Below are 19,573 nucleotides of genomic sequence, written 5' to 3' on the forward strand. Positions count from 1 at the left end.
ACTCAGTCAATTCTTTGTTCAACCCCAAAAATCTAAACAAAATTAGTTAAACAACAGTGAAATTTTTTTTTAAAAACCAAAACAAAAGATATTGACAAAATAGGGACACCGCCAATATAGGGCTAGATAGCTCAGTTGGTAGAGCGCCGGCACGTTAATCCGGAGGTGGTTGGTTCGAATCCCACTCAGTCCATTCTTTGTTCAACCCAAAAAATCAAAACAAAATTAGTTAAACAACAGTGGGATGTCCAGGAGAGCATAAAACTTAAATATTTAATAATATAATAATAATACAGAGTATTGCAATGCACCAACTCTACCAGATTAAGGTGCTCAAGGTTCAAGAGAATGGATTCGCACACAGTAGGGGAGAGTAAGAACGAAATAAAGAAAGAGGAAAAACAGACAGAGAAAGATTACCAAATAGCCATAATGAACAAGTGAGTTTTCAAACTGATCTTAGAAAATTGTTGAAATATTACGGCTTCAAGGAGCAACACAGGGTGCGCAAGACATATTTATTCTTGAATAGCGCCTTCCTGATTGCTCCCATGAACATTGGATATTTTACCCATATTTGTACAATAAATCCACAACTTGCAATATTTTGTGGCACATACCATCAAATAACATAAACTATCACTTCAGCACTGTATATTCAGACAAATTTGACAAAAGAAAATGAAAAAATGCTCTTGCAATAATTACATTGAAAGAATAAGAAATCACACAAATAATATTGAGAGAAAAAAAAACTAAACAGGAAATTTTACCTTTGCTGTTTTTTGAGTGGAATAACGGCAGGAAGTGTCAATGACTCAAGGTACGAAGTCACCATCGTTCGACAATCACCTGCAATGTATTGAAGGGAAGGTGTACATTTGGTAATAACTCTTTGATAAGAAACCTACTGCAGCTTTCAATAGAACAAAGCAATAAGCCATTTGTGAGTTAGATTTGAATAATGTCTGGTACATTGACTCGCTTGGTTACACTACAGCCTTTACATTTGAATTCCTCAGACTATCGAGACAGTTGCTTTGCCATGCGATTAAGGGCAAGCTTTTGCGTAGTTGCGTAAGAGACAGTGAACACCCATACACATTGGTACCAGGGTTTGCTCATCCTGGAGGTTGCTACACAAAAGCTTACCCCTAATCACGTAACGTAGCAACTGTCTAGATAGTCTGAGGAACTCAAATGTAAAGGGTGCATTGTAACCAAGCCAGTCATTGTACCAGACATTATTCAAATCTAACTCGCAAATGGCTTATTCAAGAAACATTTCACTTTGAAGTAATGCGGTTTAATGTAAAAAGATAACAGTGATCTCATTTTGATATCTCAAAAATGCAAAACCTTTTTTAACGATTTGGACTAGATAGCTTTGTCGACCCTTTGGTTAAATGGAAGAAGGTCAAATCTTGCAGTCGTTTGTGTCTGCTGTAGGCTTGTACAAGCCACTTGCAGCTGTTACAGTCCCCAAAGGGTTAAGCAAGCATGAGTGTTAAACTGTAATTTGATTATTTGAAGCACACCTAACCTTTGATGATGGGCTGACATGGCTCTAAAACAAGGTCCAGAAACACACCCATCTCGCTGGCCGTGGAACCAGCGATGAAGCGTAAGATCGTGGCGCGGCGAACAGCACCCCCGCTCTTTCCTTGGGTGCCAGGTCCCGTCTTGCTCATCATCTTTCCGTAAAGAATCCTTGAAACATAATCCCCCCAAAAACCCTCAGTTTAATTCATAAAAGGAACTGAAGAAGACACATCTCACAATCTTTTCAGTAATTAAAATCTTATCTAGCACCGTAAAATCACCTTTCTGCAGAAGATAGATATCGCCAGAACATTTTTATTTTGAAATTGATAACCATTTTAAAACTTAACCAATGCTGTATAATATCTAATAACCCGCTCCTAGAGACCATTAGATTCTGTATAATCATTACCATACGTCCAGACATGCTTTTTGTTGCTGATATATTTAAAACAAATTCTGTAAAAGTGTCTGAAAAAAAAGGTATGTTGTGTGTAGAAACATAGATGGATACAATGAGTAAGGTCAACCCAGGTCATGACCTTTACTTTGACCTTCATAGTTGAGCAGAAGTAGGTCAGATCTTGTAGCTGTTTGTGGCCGCTATGGGCATTTTGGTACAAGCCGTTTGTGGCTACTGCAATCTCTAAAAGGGTAAAACCCAACGGCAAACATTTGTTAAAGTCCCCTCTCAAGACGGACTGAGGAACTGCGACCTCATCTTACCTCATGAGTATCGGCAGAAGTCCTTCCCTGTGATTGGCTGCAACCACGCCCGCCGTCTCGTCAATGCTAAACTGCACCAGCATACCACGGAACTTCTTGTCTTCCATGAGCCCGTCGAGGTTTTCCTTGTAGGGGTTGAGGTAGGGGTGGTTGTAGGTCATCAGGCAGGCCAGGACAGTCTTCTGGATGTCTGGGAAGTTACTGGACAACAACTATGAGAAAACAAAACAAAAGTCTAAATAGGTGAGGTTTGCGGGAACACCATGTGTAAATCTCTTTTGAGTAGTGTTGCCGGTGGTTGACAATTCAAAAATTTTAACAGTATGCTCTGATTGTCTTCAAGAGAATGCTGGACTCTTTTGCTGGATGCTACTTGTACTGCCTTGGAGATAACTGGTAGTTGGGCTTGGCTCAATGGTGCACGAAGGCAGGAACAGGATACGTTTAGTTTGTTAGCTACAAATAACTAACAAGTCTGTTTCTGAACAAGTCTGTTTGTTGACCTAACACTTGCATGGTCAAAAAAATGCCATATGACTTCTTGCATGTGAAACTGGTGGGTGGGTTGGCGTAGTGGTATCTTTCTTTACAACTGTCTTGAGTTGATACAGATGATTTCTAGCATGTTAAACTCATTGAGTTTGTCAGGTCTTACCTTCAGATAGAGCTGGCGTAGTTGTGGTTCCTTGTACATTGACTTGGGATCCTTGAATCGGCTGAAAAGCTGAAGGTAGGTGACTAATGCTCTGAAATCATCAAAGACATACAAATATAATTTACATTATCACGTTTTATGTAAGTTAAATATTTGCATGTCATTGAACTGTTGCAAGACAACACTGTAAGAGCAACAAGGTTATGGCTCAATATAAAAAGGTTCAAGAGACCCGATTCACCCGACGTCATCATCACAATAATTTGGGTTGTGCCGTTTTGGGAGTCAGTGTCCCACATAGGATTTGAATTGCCTTTACTCACCAGGCTAGCTCAGTGGTCCCGTGGTAAGACATCTACTCTAGCAATTCAAAGGTCGTGGGTTCGAATCCTACCCAAGTCACTTGCCTGGGGATTTTGTTCACAGATCTCGGGAAAGTACCAAGTATACAGTGCATAAATTGCGTCACAGCACCTTAGTGCTATGTGAAAGGAGTAAGTCTCATAATTCAAACAAAGTCCCGCGTACCTTTCAAGAAATACTGTATGTTAAAGCGTCTTGAGCGTCACTGAGCAACAGATATGCAGTATATAAGAAGCCACTATTATTATTATTAGTACTTGATGCACACCAGTGTAGGGGTAAAAACAAGTCATACAAATTATCTGACTTTGATTTACCGATAAACTGATCCTTTGATTTTCTTTCTCTTTCCTTTCCTCCTTCCTCGTCTCGGAGTCTCCTCCACCTCCTCACCCTCCTCCTCCTCATCTTCCTGGAGCTCCACCCATGATTCATCCCCATCTTCCCTCTGATCCATGCTGGTATCAACGATGGCGTCAACGTTGGCGTTAGAATTTTGACTAGACCTGACTCTGATGTCTTGCGCTGGGGCATTGTTGACATTCGACTGCTGAAACTCATTTCTGTTTTTGAGGGGAAAACATAATAAACAGTCAATCAAAATTTTCTCAAGAAATTTTCACCCTGATCAGACGAATCATGATTTCGGCTGCCACATAGATAGCCGTCTCCTGATGATGACTAGAGCAGCCTAGAACCAGTTAAGAACTCACTCCGCAGAGATGAAGTTAAGATTGAGAAGCCTCCTCAATCCACTAAGCGAAAGTAGTATTTACTGCCTTATTTTCTGGGCCCCATTTTATGGCTCTGGTTCTGATCACAATTCTCCGCTTACTGTGCAAGCGCCGAATTTCAGTGATAACTATGCAAGCAAAGAATGGCTAGAAACATGGAGTAAGCATGCGCACAGGCAAAAATTTCCTGCTTACCCGTGAAATTTGCTTAAGGTTAGTGTGGAATTCCCTGCTTCTGTGAGCGCCGATTCTTTGCTTACGGTAAGCAGAGCCATGAAATTGGGCCAATATTACTCCACAAACCTCACACGATTGTATCAAGTTTAAAATCCTACTTAGTGTATCTAATGATCAACAACTCAATATAAAGTAACAAGAAAATTATAAACAATGAACTTACTCAATGAATCTAAAGAGTAGAGGCACAAGGTCCCTGGAGCGACCCTCTGCCCGATCAGCAAACAGACCCATCGTTCTCCACATCATCTGTCTGACATTCCAGGGGTCTGGCCTATCAGCATCGGCCGTACTTTCCCTGTAAACCTTCCCATACAGCTCCGTCAGATCCTGCGTGTCCTCCGACTCCACCTCAGTGGAGTCTTCGAGGGTCGGGGTTGAAGCGTCATCTCTGAGACGGATAGCAGACTCGTGAACTGACGCCAAGTCGTTCAGATGTTCCATGTAGACGGACCAGAAACACTTTTTCTCCATACCATAGGCGTGAGATCTAGAAAGTTAAAGGGAAGGTACATGTTTGGTTATCACTGTTATAATGAATGGCAACACAAACTTACTTGGTTGGAAGCCTACAGCAGCTTATTGGATAGTTTAATACACACTTTTAGAATCATTTCACTTCAAAGTAATATGGTTGTAAGATATCAGTTTTTATGCCCGATATTAAATACTCACTTGATAAGCTCCATGGTTGGTTGCCACAGCAGCTGAAAGTTCACATAGAGTGTTCCAATCAGAAATCTTAAGGCCACCTGGAGAGAGTGAAAAATTGTACGAACTGAAGGTCTCATCTTTCCACTAAAACATGTTTAAGGAGCATCATGGTTATCTTAAAACTTCACATAAAATTTCATAAAATTACACGTAGGATTACCCTTGATGAAAGAAAGGAGTATAAATGTACGGTTTTGTTCGGTGATCATCACAAGGAACTCAAGACATATCAGATAAGACGCACTGTTAGATTAGACGCAGTGATTTTCTTGACCTCTGAAAGTCAGATAAGCCACATCATATACGCCGGACACTAACTGCACATACCTCTTTGAAGTTACCAACAGGTACGTTAGGCAGGACCGCATCAAAGCTTAACTTCTGGAGTTGCTTGAGTTTCTCTCGATAGTTCTCCACGGATATTGGTACCATCTCAGCCTCCAGACAGAGTTTGAAGACACACACCTGACGGACGGGCTGTTAGTGTAGAGAGAAAGAAATGCTTGTTTGTTTGTTTGGTGTGGTGTTTGTTTGTTTGTTTGTTTGTATGCAACTTCCTTTCTTGTCTTCTTTCCACTGGGTTCTTGGTTAGTACAGTGATTACAATTGCTTTTCTGAGAATTCTTAACTTCATAACCAGAATTAAAAATTAAAATAAATTTAATTCATCAGTATGTCATAGATGTTTGTCACTCCTACTTACAAGATCTGGTATTGATGGGAGTGTAACTGGAAACTGTGACAATATCCGCAGTGTCAACGTCCTCACCTTCAGTAAATCAAACAAATATCAAAATTATTATTTCCTCAATAAATTTATGAAGCTATTACAAAATAGGTATTGAAAAAATACATCATGAAATTTTGAATATCTCATTTCAATGTTTTACCTGCTTGTGTGGCGAGGACAGATTTGGCTGCAGAACCGGGAATAGGGTCTGAAGGTTCTCGTCTGAAAGAACGCTGGTGTTTCCAAGAATGGCTGATTGGGTGAAGTATAGATCTCCTACAAGGAGTACGTGAGAAGACGTTGGACACGATCTATAAGGAAGAAGAGATGCACAAGGATGAGAGTTGATGAATGTGAAAATTCCTTCAAAATGGCTAGCTCAGTGGTAGTAGAAAAATTGCAAGACAAGTTCTCAAAGGCAAGTAGTTACACACATGGTAGTGTGTTGTACCTGAGCAGATAAGAGCACTGAACTCAAGCTCTTGTGTTTCTGTTCAGCAGAGTGTGGGTTCGAGTCCCGGTCGTACACTTGTGTCCCTGAGCAAGACATTAAACTATAAATGCCTCTCTCCACCATGGGGTAAATGGGTACCTATGAGGGCAGAGATGGTTCTTGTGATTGGTTTAGCCGAGTAGCGCATATTTGTTGCACAGGCTATATACTCCCAAGGGAGCTGAAATGGTTTAAGAAATGAATTAAGGCCCAGTGACCAGGGGTAATAATTTTGGAAGCCCTTTGTGACGCCCTTCAGGTCTGAAGAGCACTATATAAAAACTGGTTATTATTATTTATTACTTTAGTGTTAGCGCAAACCGAATACACATTTATACCTAACCATGCAATGCCTCAAATCCTATATATCTACCTGAGAACTTTCAGAATGAAGTCTTCTTCTAAGAGAGATTGAGTTGGTTCTTCTTTACCACAGAGGAGTAGCGTGCATGAAGCTTGCGATAACACGTACAACAGTGTGTCTGTAAGGAATAAATAATAATAACAATAAAAACTAGACATGTGTTTGTAACTTAACCAGGCAGGATATTTGGTCCTTGGGAAAAGGTAGTAACATTTTATTGAGTACAATGGCTGATCTACATGTAGCCTACATGCAGCCGTGGTGTAAGCTTTAGAAGACGTTTCAGGCTTTTCAAACACAATTATTAAGTTTTTCCCGAGGGAAAAGAGCAATCGGAAATCAGACTAGAGTAAAAAGAATATCATGCCTGCGTAAAATAGAAAAAAACATCATTTTATACTCAATATTTCTAATAAGGAGTGAGTTTATATGGATTCAAATAGCATTGGCCTAAAAAAAAATTGTGACTTTGTGGGCTACCACAAAATAATCCGACATATTTAATGAACATAATTTACCTTTGGTTGTACCCTCTTGCTGTTCGGCTGTTTCCCACAGCGTCTCAACGAGGCTCTTCAACTTGGGCGTCACATTCCGACCATTAAGGGGTCTGGAAAACAAAACCAACAAAATTAGTAGAAACTTTCATTCTTTTAAAATACAAGAACAATAACACACTTATATGATAATTAAAGAAATGACATTGTCAGTATAACATGTATTTAAAAATTACCTCATGGTGTTAGTTTAATAATATTTCTAGTACCTGGCACTAGGTAGACAAACGAGGGCGCCCCACAGTGCAGACACCACATTTTCTTGGCCGAGTAACTCTGGGCTGAACTCCAGTAACGACACGAGGTACTCTGGGAAATTTGCTGCATGCTTCTTGCTCTTCTTCTTCTTGGTTTGGCTGTTGAAAAGTTTGACAACATATTGAATTTGTTCTTACTTTATTTAGAAGAAACAAAATATTACGAGGGAATGTGTAGGTTCGGAAGCAACTCTTAAAATGAATGGCAAGAAAAACCTTTGGTTAGAAGCCTACAGTATATTTTGATAGTATAAAGCATTTCGAGAGTCGTTTCATTTTGAAGTAATCATTTAAACAAAAATTTAAATAATTTTTAAGGCTACAAAGTTTGAATCTTAGATTGTGTATCCCCCTATTTGGGGATTATTCTTCCTGCGAAAGAAAGAACTTATTGAATAGGAGACTTTAGAACACAAGGTGGCAGCAGACTAAGCAGGTAAATTTCCAGTGTTTACGCAGATTTGAGCTTGCGCACATTATCCAGAACAGTATATTTACCTGGAAAGCCTGCTGCCATCTAGCGCCCCGTAAGTTTTAATTCTAACTATTGAAACGAAGCGCAGGGATACCTTTTGTAAACATCCAGACTGAAGTCAACCACATACGGTGAGTACCCGTCCAGCATAGCTCCGTCTGTTATGGGCGGCTGCTTACTGAGGATCAGATTGCAGAGTGTGAACAAGACGCCATGATGCACGCTGGATGACGAGGGCGCCGTTTCACTCATCACAGCGTGGCAAAAGTGCAACAGAGGGTGTAGTACATCCTGATGTAAGAGTCAATGGGGTTTAAGTTTAAAGAGAAGAATCTAAGCTCGAAAGCGAGAAAACGGTGCTGTGCAAATTCTCCTGCTAAGCGAGAATGTTGTAGGGGACCAGTCAAACAACAATACAGAAGGTATCTTGGTTGGTAACATGTTTCTGCTGAGTAATTATTTTCTGTACTAAGCAAGCGGGATGAACCAAAAGTGCAACAGAGGGTGTAGTACATCCTGATGTAAGAGCAAATGTGGTTCAAGTTTAAAGTGAAGAATCTAAGCTTTAAAGCGAGAAAACGGTGCTGAGCAAATTCTCCTGCTAAGCGAGAATGTTGCAGGGGACCAGTCAAACAACAATACAGAAGGTATGTTGGTTGGTAACATGTTTCTGCTAAGCAATTATTTTCTGTACTAAGCAAGCTGGATGAACCTGGCCACTGATAAAACTGGTTTTTCTTAGAGTACCTCTACAGAAAACTACATTTTTCATAGCAATTCTTGTTCAGGTGTTTAAGAAAATGGCATTTGACACTTGCAAGGTTATATGTTATAATGCAAGAAAGGAAGGGAAAAAATGAGTAGATTTTCGGGTAAGAATGAAGTGAGTTAAATCTCTTTTTGGAAGAAGTGTTGATTTTAAGAAGACAGACCTTTTCAAAAGATCCCATGTCGAAGAGTTGACGACTGAAGTGTAGTACCTGGATCTGTTCAAAGCTACTGTTGAATACCTGAAAAAAAAGATCAATACATTATACTTTAAGATATCCTGCTGAACAGAAACACAAGAGCTTGAGGTCGGCGCTCTTATCTGCTCGGCCATGACACCCCAATATCTTGAGTGTAGTTAATATCCTTTACTTACCACCATAATGAGAGTAGTGACAGACTCATTATTGAGGTCACACTGGGTTGTATTGAGTAGGGTCGCTGTCAGGTCCAGCACAGCATCTGCACATTGTCCTTGGATTGCACCATCCGCTATCAACTTCAAAATCACCTGGAAATTAAGACCAAACAATAAATCAAACCGACTGAAATGATTTCATATACACTCTGCTGAACAGCCTGGATGGGATTTGCCAAATGTGAAAATTCCTGAAAATGTCTTACAGACATTCTAGATCCGGAACCTCCAAGATGTTCAGGAGGTTTTCAAACTACAGTTTTGGACACAATGCAGACTGTTTCTTTCTCCCTTTGACTGTGACTGTTTTACTTCTTTCAAGAAAATACGAAGACGAGCATAATTTGAAAATTTGATGGCTCTAGGTTATTTTAAAGGAAAAAAACCTAAAATCAGGAAAAATCTGGAGATTCACACACGTGTGCTGAACTGGGCACAGTGCATCAACAGAGAAATGCACATACTGCGTAGGGTAAAACGAAAACAACCAAAAGTGGAATGGAATCAGCGACTTACAGCTGCATATGAGTCAGGATGTTGTATCAGATAACCTCCATGATAACCAACCCATTGGTTCATCAAGATGACTAGTCCGCTAAGATGCTCAGCGAATTCATCCCTTCTGGTCTCATCCGTCTCAGAGATCAGGTGGTTGTACTTTGCTGTCAAGGCTTCCTGGAAGTCAAAAAGAATTTTCGCAGACATTTATGATGATCACAACAAAACTGGTTACTGTATTTATGGCAATTTGAAAAGTATTTGACATCAAATACTGACTTGATAAAAATAAAATAAATGTGTTTGAATATAATTCAATAATTAGCCACAAGGAAAACCAACTGGGTATATTTGGGGTTGAACGAAGAAAAATTAATTTAAGCGGGATTTGGACCAACAACCTTCCGCCAACTGGCCCTAATAATCAAAACACACAACTAAAAGAGTTAGATTTTTTTTCCTCTGAAAGAATGTTGACAAATGCTGCTGTTTCAACATGAAAAAGAAAATTTTATGTACACAGTGTCTCTGCAAACCTTACTACATGTACATCATAATGTGAGCAGTGCACATGATTAGGGTTTTAGGGCGCGGTGTGCCAATACTTTGATGTTTTAGGCCGCCAGAGGCCATTGTAGTCTTTACCAAGACAACTTACCTGTAAAATTCTACATATCACTCCAGCATGGTCCTTGGTCGTCCACTCTGCCATGAACTCAAACATGGCGCTTAGTGTCTCCAGACACAGTTTCCATGGCAACTGTTTGGCGACGCCCTCAGCGAAATGCACCGGTCCTAATTTACTCAGCAGAATGGGAAGAACCTTTTCTGTACATGAGTGGAACTGTTTCTTGACGCTTTTGATCATCTCAAACAGTAATCTCCCGAGACCTGTAGTTTGCTGAAATTATCCACCAAGAAAGTATTAAATTTGCACACAATTTGTTGACGAAAATTAAAGCTCATTGAGGGATGATAGCTATAACAATATCAAATCAACACGACGATCGTCATCATGTTGCTAGTAGAATTTAGAAACCACCGTGTAATGAATAAAAGAAAATCTTTTAACTCAAATGGTGGTCACGTCTTTGAGATATCGCCTAATCCAAGCTGTAGGCTTCTATAAACTAAAGGTTATTTATTTGGGTTGATTTATTTCTTGGTTATCCTGGGAAATCCATTCAGTAAGAAAAACTCACTGATCTCCCATGGATCCCAGCTAAGCACAATCTACAGAAGTGCACTTAAGAGAAAAATATTAAAAATTGACACAGAAAAACATTGCACATTGGTTGTTCTTGCCATTAATCTTAAAGGAACACGTTGCCTTGGATCGGACGAGTTGGTCTATAAAAAGCGTTTGAAACCGTTTGTTATGAAATGTATATGGTTAGAAAGATGTTTTAAAAGTAGAATATAATGATCCACACAAGTATCTCTCAAAATTGCACGGTTTTCTTTTTACATCGCAAACTATCACGATCGGCCATTTATGGGGGTCAAAATTTTGACTCCCATAAATGGCCGACCGTGTTATTGGACGAGGTAAAAAGAAAACCACGCAATTTCGAGGCATATTTGTGCAGATCATTGTATTCTACTTTTACATCATCTTTTTAACCATATGCATTTTATAATAAACGGTCAAAAAACGATCAACTCGACCGATCCAAGGCAACGTGTTCCTTTAAGAGAAATTACCTTCCCTATAAATTGACATAAATACAGCTGGCTCATTGAGCCCCAAGCCTCATAATTTACCCTCTCAATAACATGGTTCTTATGGCTCTTGGTGCGTCTTCAATGTGCAGGCCTGTCAGGGGCCCATGGTTAAACGCTCTTATTCTTAAATGGCTCCCCTGCAGTATCCTTGTAAATTTAACATGAACATCTACTTTCTATTTGTAGATTGTAGTGATATTTGTTTATGTATATATTATCATTGACTGATCTTGATACTGTGGACAAATAAATAAACTTGAAACATTTGCAGAAATTTGAAGATTGTGGACAAAAATAATATGGTATAGAGCTTACATCAGGATTCTCTTCCAGGCTTTGCAGCATCATGTCAAAGAGGTCACCGTGGTCCTTGACTTTCCTCATGAGGAATGCGAAGCTCTCCGCAGCAAAGTTACGGATGTGTTCCTTCTGGTGCTCGCTCAGGAGAGGCGAATAAAACCTGGAAATCCGAGCAAAAATACTTTTAAAACCACAAAGATTAAACGCCTTGTTATGGAGAAGTTTTTTGAAATTTTAATTGAGATTTTAAAGCTACTTTGCAGTGGTGAGATTTTTCGGATGTGAAAATTCCTCAAAATAGCTTGCGGATCTGGGTTACCCTTATTCTAAGACCCAGAACCTCCAAAATGTTACAAATCAGGAGGTTTAGAGACTTTAAGCATCACCAGAAAGACAAAACTGTAGGTTTGGACAAAATGTGGACTTTTTCTTTCTCCTTTTGGCATCTGCTTTACTTCTTCCAAGAAAAGTTAAAGGTTCAAGAAGTAGCCTGCCAGGGTCAGGTGATCAAGTGCACCAGACTCAAGCTCTGGGGTTCTGATCAGCAGAGTATGGGTTCGAGTTCCTGTCAGACACTTGACTGGGAGGAAAAATGCTGAAGCGCCAGGAGCGTCACTGAGTGACGGGTTTGAGCGCTATATAGAAGCCACTACTATTATTATTATTTTGTTGTTTCTGACCAACAAATATCCCCCGACCTGAAAACGATGTGGATGTCTCTGACAAGATACCGCCACAGGAACTTGAAGAGGTAGCCAAACGACCGGAAGGCATTCTCAAGGAGCTCTGTGTCTTGGGTGTTGAGGAGAGAGACAATGATACTGAAGAACTCTTCAAAGTGTGGATAGAAGTCAGTCTGGAGATCCCTGGCCAGTTGCACAAGCAAGCTGTTTAAGCAGAGCAGAAAATGTCAACAAATTACGGAAATGCTGTTTAAAAGATGTTAGTTTTGCATCGGGATAAAGAATATAATTTGTTTTTAACCCTTCAAGTTACACAGTGTATTAAGCACTGTTTTATACTTTCCCAAGTTCTGTGAACAAAAAAATCCACAGGCAAATAACTCAGGTGGGATTCGAACCCTCAAGCTTTGCATTGCTAGAACAGATGTTTTACCACTAGACCACCGAGCTAGCCCAAAGGCTAGAGCACCTTGAATCCTTAGTTTGAACAATTTAACCAATGTTAATTTCAGCTAAAAACCGAGGTCATGGGTTCGAATCCCACCCGAGTAGCCTGTATTCCACAGGACTCAGAAAGCACAGCACTTATCACATGTCAAAGTAGGAGGTTTTTAAAACCTTAAAGAAGCACGTTGCCTTGGATCGGACGAGTTGGTCTATAAAAAGCATTTGTAACCGTTTGTTATGAGATGCATATGAGTGGAAAGATGTTTTAAAAGTAGAATACAATAATCCACACAACATTGCCTCGAAATTGCGTGGTTTTCCTTTGACTTTGCGAACTAACACGGTCGGCCATTTATGGGAGTCAAAAAGTTGACTCCCACAAATGGCTGACCGTGTTAGTCGACGAGGTAAAAGGCAAACCGCGCAATTTCGAGGCATGTTTGTGTGGATCATTGTATTCTACTTTAACAACATCTTTCCAGCCATATGCATTCCATAACAAACGATTACAAATGCTTTTTATAGACCAACTCGACCGATCCAAGGCAACGTGTTCCCTTAATCATAGAAAAACTCTCTGACAGAAACTTACTCAAGTAGAGGCTGGTACGCCAAGCTTTTCTTAACCTTTAGATGTGTCTTGAGGGCTGTTATAATCTCCTCTTCATGATGGACAAGCTGAGGGAAACTATCAACTTGACCAGAGATGTCTCTCGTGAAATTAGCTGTCGGAAACAAAAGTATACATCAATTTGTTAAATGCACTTTTAACATAGTTTACCAACGGAACTAAATAATGACAGAAGGTTTTTAAGTTTGATAATTTTTGACACAGAAAGAGACTAAACCAAGTTTAGTAGACTTACTGAAATCTTGAGTACAGTTGAGGTCCATCCATTTGGCTAAACCCGCAGCAAAGAAAGTATCTGAATCCTGGTAAAAAAAGGAAAATAAAATATTAGTTATTATTTAATATATATTTCTGTTAATGAAATCACAGATGCTTCATTAGTGAAGTAGGGTGCTTGCTATGTCAACCAGAAACACTAGGGTTAATCCCTACTCTTCCACACGACGCATAATTTCTCCTATGTAAATTGATTTAAATGTCAATGAATTTAATACATATTCTTGCCACTATATTGATCGCAATAACATTTAAAGAATTAACACACATTATGTTTTCCTGGTTTTTAGAGATAGTTGGGTTGTTGTTGTTGTTGTTTTGGTTTGTTTGGTTTGTTTATTTGTTTGTTCGTTCATCTCGCATTTTGCATTGTTGTACTCTCCTACACAAGCATTACTGCTGTCCTGGAGAGGGTGGGTTTGTGCATGCTGGCAAGTTTTGGGGTTTTGTTTTTGGTCTTTTCTTTTTAAGGGGAACGAAAAATTCCATTATTTCGAGGCAATTAACTTCTTGTTGTATTGTGTTTGAAGAGACTGGCCTAGCTTACATCTGGTGTTCGGTCAATACGACCTCCTTTTCTGATGACATCGATGTTGATGTTGGAAATCCGCTCGGAAAACGTCTGGAACTAAAAATTACAAAATAAAAACCATAATTAGTTAATCAAATTACTACTTACATAGTTGAACAATTAATTAAGAACATAGGCTGAATTAAATGTGGAAAATAAACCCAAAAGTTATGGTTGTGTTTAAACCTTTTTGCCACCAGCCCACCACTCCCTTCCTTGTGAAAAAGTTTTTTTGTACTCCATTCATCGTGTGTGATACACTGATTGATCAATAAAATAGTTATTTTATAAAATTTACTCAAATGAGATTTGGTAAAAATTAGTGAAATAAAAAGTTGTGGCAGGATACAGAAAGCGGAGTTTCTAATTTTTTTATAGGGCTAAAGGAGTAAAGTTGTAATAAAAAAAGATGCCCCCCCCCCCACCAACCCCGCCCATCTTCCTCTTTCCACTCACTGCCACAACACACAACATTGATGAACGCCGTTTCGGTATTGCGATGCGGGGCTTTCGTGATGATCCAAATTGTCCCTTTTTATTTAATAACTTGTAAGTGTATCGAGGTAAATCAAAGCACTTACCCTGTATGTGTTTTCATTTCTGTGATTTGATGATTTCGACTTCATTTTGGGTGTTAATTCGGAAGGTTTTAAGCCTTCAACTCATTCCTCTTGACGGGAAAACATGAAACACGTGTGACGACAAGTTTAAAGTTCACACACATCACCAATATGAGGCCAACACCAAAAATGGTAAAGGTACCGTAATATAGGTTTTGGTCAGTTATCAAATACGACCGTCTTTCAACGCTTATTTCTAGTGAATAATTGTCTTTTTCTCTTTTACAATAATCAGAATGTAGGAAGGGAGTTCAACCACAACCATCATATGCAGAGTCTTAAATCATTGATTTATTTGAATATAATTGCCAAACACATGACGCCCGCCCCCCAAACGACAATAAGACAATTCTGCGAATAGATGGCGCATCTCTTCAGTGACGGTCGTTACCGGTATTTGACGAAACTAAACTTTAGTACTACCTATACGAAATCTGAACCACGAGAGGGCGCTACAGCAGATGAACGGTGGGCGGCGGAGGCGTGTTCTCCTTTGGAAGTAGAGGGGGGGCTTACTGTTTTGATGTTTCTTGCTCTTATTATGGGTGGGGTTAAAACATGGAACGATCCTTGCAAAATTATTATTTTTTACCCATGATTGTTTAACAACTTGAGATTAATCACGCGAAACCAGCACAGACGGATGTTTAGATCGATGATCGATCAACACTTTCTGGGGGTGGGGGATGGGGAAAAGGAGGGGGGAGAAAGATCATTCCAACTTTACCAACGACGAGGGGAAATTACACTTACTTATTTGTTTACATCTACTAGATACATGTAAAACTTAGATGTGCTTTTGCTTGAAGCTTGAATTTCCGTTCCAAAACAAATGAGAAACATTATGTAATGTTCTGTGAAGAAGTTTTTTTTATCAAGTTGTTCCCATTCGTTCAGCTATAGAGGGCGCCCTTAATCACTATAGCAACAACCCGCGTACGCGCTGTACTTTTTTTTTAGACCGGAAACTGTACCGTAATTTTAGCGGTTCTGGCAGCCGGTTTGCTCAACTTTGTCAACATTTTATCGCAATCAATTCTTAAACAAGGTAAGTCAAATTCATTAATTAATGAAGCATTTAAATTAGAAATGGGTTTATGATGGTTAACTCACTCGTCGACGTCATTGTATTTGTAGTTTTGTTTTTATTTTGTCGGAAGGTTTTTTTTCTTCTTAAAAAGTTATGGGGAACTTACATTTTACAATGTATGGGCTCAATTTCTCAAGCAAACGTTTAAGTTTAATGGGCCTACGTAAGGTTTAAATTATGACGAACAGTACAACGTTCCTTTTACAAATTTTATGGTTAAATAATGATTGCATTATTGATAAATCATGAAATTAAAATTTTGTTGGCCCTTTTCTTTTCGTCCCCAGTTATCTGAATTTGAGGCTGACTGACTCGAGTCTACTCTGTCTTATTCTTAAACAAGATGGCGGCTCTCCATTGGGAAGCACAAAGAAAGCAGAATGTTATTGATAAGAAACATAAAATAGAGCAGGAAAAACAGGTAAGTTTTTGTTTGACACTCACTTGACAACTTGGCCATCTAAAACAACGTTAAAATTGGAAGACTTTCCAACGCTAGATGGCAGCAGACTTATCAGGTAAACTTCCATTGTTTACGTAGTTCTGAACATGCGCATAAGGAAAAGTTTCCGTATGGCGCCACCACTTTTTCATTTGATATGAAATAATATAGGAACTTATTTACCTGATTGATATATCCCTTTTTCTAAAAATGAGTGAAAAAGTGGTGGCGCCATGCGGAAAGTTATCCGCGCATAATTCTGAGACCGATGGCTTTACCGGGTAAGTCTGCTGCCACCTATCGTCACAGAAAGTCTTCTATTCTCACTCATTTAAGTCTTATAACTTAAGATAGTGAATATTTTACAAGCGATGGTAAAACTAATAAAATCATCCACAACTGGTGGTAATATTATCCATTTTTTGAAGTTGTTACATTACACCTTTTGTGTGGTAAGCAGTTTACAGGAACTAATTCTAAATAGAATTGTTTCGGACATTAGTTTAACGTTTAAAATTTTTCAAGGAAACATTATAATGGCATTTTATTTCAATCCGTTTTCAGGAGAAGATGGAAAAACTACAGGAGCAGAATATGCAAGAAATGCAACAAAGTCGTGCCAGGCAGGGCTCTAGTTACGAGAGACAGCTGAAGAAACTTCAGGGCCATAATACAGAAAAATGCGCCCGTGGTGAATATCACAACAACAGGGATAAAGAAAGACGCCGGGAATATTACGAGTCCAATGGTGGCAATCACAGCGCAAAGACTAGACTAAGATCAAGTGTAAGTATATCTGGGCAAATAAACGCCTAATACGTTAACGCAAAGCACTACAGGGACGCTGAGGTCACTTGCAAGTTTTTACGCACAAAGAACAGCTATGTCCAATGATTTGACCTCCTTTGACCCCAGTGAGGGCACTTGTTGAGGGTGTGACATCACATGAAAGGGATCTTTTTGATAAAGCTTTTACATGGGAAGGTATACAGTTTAGAAATCAAACTTAAAATTAATGGCAATAACAACTTTTGGTTGGAAGCCTACAGCAGCTTTCGATAGTATAAAGCATGTTGAGAATCATGTCACTTTGAAGTAATGCGGTTATGTAAAAATATATGAGTTTATATCAGGGGTCGAAATTGCCACTAGCCCGCTAGCCCGGGACTACCAGATTTACAGCCGGGCTACTCATTTTTCCAGTTTGATAGCCCGACAGGCTAGTGGAAAAATAATGCAAAAATCATCATCACAAACAATAAAGAACTATGTTATTGGTGTATTGTAAAGTTTGAGCCGTGACGCGAGACATAATGTGTCTTTCGGGCTACCAAATTCTAATCAGGGCTACTAAAAATTATTGGTCACTAGCCCTGCTGACTACCATGGAATACACTTAATTTCGACCCCTGTTATATGCCCCCAAATTTGAATCTGAGAAGCGTTACTGTCAGTAATGCTTCTCAGGAGTCAGATTGTGTATTCCTATGGGATTATTCTTCCTGGTGGCAACCCAATTTTGCTTAGAAAAAGGTGTCTGTGCCAAGTATTTTATTTTATTGTAATAGCTTTTTGAAATTGGGATCTGTTCATTACACTTGGAAAACTGAAAGGATAAACACAGTTAAGGCATTTACCATGTGTCAGGTGTCAGCCTTGCTTGATCAAATAAAAAATGTATACTATGCACAGAATTCTGAGAATAAATTTGTCAATTAAATATGTTTTCTTGTTATCAACAGGACATCAACTTTGCACAGCAGTGGTAGAGAATCTTGTCATCAGTTCTTCCAGATGGTCCTCATCTCTTCTAAAAGATAAGACCATCTTGCAATATTTATTCTATTTTTGTAGCGACACTCTTAACACAGTCTAATCAATTTGATAACCTGCACTGTTTAATCAAGGAAATATTTGGTAGATCCTGAATAAAAATAACCTGTTTTAGTGTTCACAATCCAAATTTCAAATTCCATTTTAAAGCCATTGGACCCTTTCGGTAAACAGTATTGTCCAAGGCCCACATGTATCACAACTTCTATATAAAATAACAAACCTGTGAAAATTTAGGCTCAATCGGTCATCGGAGTCGGGAGAAAATAACGGGAAAACCCACCCTTCTATCCGCACATTTCCCGTGTCATGACATGTGTTTAAAATAAATCTGTAATTCTCGATATCGCGAATTGATATTGTTTTACTGTTTTCTCAGAAAGTAAAGCATTTCATAGAATAATGTTTCAAGAGAAGTCTTTCACCACTACCTTCTGTAAACTCTATAAGTTATTTGTAAATCTGTGATTGTTTTTTTTCTGTACCGAAAGAGTCCAATGGCTTTAATTAAATATCTATTCTGTATTTCAGGTAGTGTTCCAAACATTACCACTGATCTGGGCACAATTTTAAAGAGCTACTTAAGCACAAAGTTGCTAAGCGCAATAAAAGTTTGCTAAACAGAATAAGGCTACCAGCCAAAATACTATGTCGTGTGTTAAAACTTGTGGTTGGTTTCCTGCTGATTTTAGCTAAGCAGAAAATTGTTAAGCAAAAAAATTAGCTGCTGAAGAAGCTCTATGAAATTGGGCCTTGCGTTTAACTTTCATTTTTGTACTTTTAGTTAAAATGCAAAGAACTTTTTGGTATCTATCAGCATTATGAACTTCCAGAAGCTTGATGCTCGGGTTATTCACACATTGCTATACTTCTCTTCCAATGTGTGGTTTGGGGAAAGAATTAATTAGTCCCATACAGCATTTAAACAAGCAAGCGACCAAAGCAATAAAATATTTGAAAAATGCCAACTGTATGCATTTGTTAAAATCATTTTTGCTGTGTTTTTACTTTGCAAAACTATCGCAGAATTGTGACATCAGTAAGATTTATTGCAGAATTTGAGGCACTGCATTGTGGAGTATTTTTGACGAATTTATAATTTGGGAAAGGAACATGACAAAGTGATGATCGTGAATTGTCATTTCAGATTGAATAACTTGACTATACTCTGTATCCAAGTTTTTATATCAGTTAAAAATATGGGATTTTTATTGTGTCAATTGTTGTGCTATTTTGTATGTTTGTAAAGTGTATTATCAATTAATCATGTATTTTAAACCAACGACAAACAATCATTAATTTCAAACACTTCCAATCGACCATTAAGATTATTACTTTTTTAAATATGTATTTTTGTTTAAATTGTATATTTTCATTGTTTTTGGTGTATATTGCTTTTTATGCTAAATGTATTCAAAAGCCAT

General features: G+C 38.7%; 2 protein-coding genes across 3 annotated transcripts in view; one reads left to right on the forward strand and one right to left on the reverse strand.

The window, feature by feature from the left end:
- LOC139939729 (small subunit processome component 20 homolog) overlaps nucleotides 1-14,931 on the reverse strand; it is a 34,967-nt gene extending 20,036 nt beyond the window's left edge. The window contains exons 1-24 of one of the 2 annotated variants that reach the window (XM_071935820.1): nucleotides 14,746-14,931; nucleotides 14,141-14,221; nucleotides 13,553-13,619; nucleotides 13,279-13,411; nucleotides 12,255-12,443; nucleotides 11,572-11,716; nucleotides 10,190-10,432; nucleotides 9,550-9,708; nucleotides 8,992-9,126; nucleotides 8,780-8,857; nucleotides 7,942-8,138; nucleotides 7,325-7,471; nucleotides 7,077-7,168; nucleotides 6,568-6,676; nucleotides 5,862-6,012; nucleotides 5,675-5,740; nucleotides 5,299-5,448; nucleotides 4,933-5,009; nucleotides 4,421-4,747; nucleotides 3,604-3,849; nucleotides 2,924-3,014; nucleotides 2,269-2,480; nucleotides 1,544-1,710; nucleotides 774-852 (exon numbers count right to left, since the gene is read on the reverse strand). In XM_071935820.1, the coding sequence (XP_071791921.1) occupies nucleotides 774-852; nucleotides 1,544-1,710; nucleotides 2,269-2,480; nucleotides 2,924-3,014; nucleotides 3,604-3,849; nucleotides 4,421-4,747; nucleotides 4,933-5,009; nucleotides 5,299-5,448; nucleotides 5,675-5,740; nucleotides 5,862-6,012; nucleotides 6,568-6,676; nucleotides 7,077-7,168; nucleotides 7,325-7,471; nucleotides 7,942-8,138; nucleotides 8,780-8,857; nucleotides 8,992-9,126; nucleotides 9,550-9,708; nucleotides 10,190-10,432; nucleotides 11,572-11,716; nucleotides 12,255-12,443; nucleotides 13,279-13,411; nucleotides 13,553-13,619; nucleotides 14,141-14,221; nucleotides 14,746-14,790 (3,386 nt within the window). In that variant the 5' untranslated portion in view covers nucleotides 14,791-14,931. The remainder of the gene's footprint in view (nucleotides 1-773; nucleotides 853-1,543; nucleotides 1,711-2,268; nucleotides 2,481-2,923; nucleotides 3,015-3,603; nucleotides 3,850-4,420; nucleotides 4,748-4,932; nucleotides 5,010-5,298; nucleotides 5,449-5,674; nucleotides 5,741-5,861; nucleotides 6,013-6,567; nucleotides 6,677-7,076; nucleotides 7,169-7,324; nucleotides 7,472-7,941; nucleotides 8,139-8,779; nucleotides 8,858-8,991; nucleotides 9,127-9,549; nucleotides 9,709-10,189; nucleotides 10,433-11,571; nucleotides 11,717-12,254; nucleotides 12,444-13,278; nucleotides 13,412-13,552; nucleotides 13,620-14,140; nucleotides 14,222-14,745) is intronic. The other variant, XM_071935821.1, reaches the window with a different exon arrangement.
- A 770-nt stretch (nucleotides 14,932-15,701) lies between these two features.
- LOC139939484 (uncharacterized) lies at nucleotides 15,702-19,522 on the forward strand. Its single transcript, XM_071935440.1, has 4 exons — nucleotides 15,702-15,832; nucleotides 16,162-16,295; nucleotides 16,881-17,102; nucleotides 18,059-19,522. Exons 2-4 carry the CDS (start codon nucleotides 16,218-16,220, stop codon nucleotides 18,083-18,085), a joined length of 327 nt encoding a protein of 108 aa, XP_071791541.1. The 5' UTR covers nucleotides 15,702-15,832; nucleotides 16,162-16,217; the 3' UTR covers nucleotides 18,086-19,522.
- Nucleotides 19,523-19,573: the final 51 nt, after the last annotated feature.

This window comes from Asterias amurensis, chromosome 7, assembly GCF_032118995.1.
Source record: "Asterias amurensis chromosome 7, ASM3211899v1".
Classification (NCBI taxonomy): Eukaryota; Metazoa; Echinodermata; class Asteroidea; order Forcipulatida; family Asteriidae; genus Asterias; species Asterias amurensis.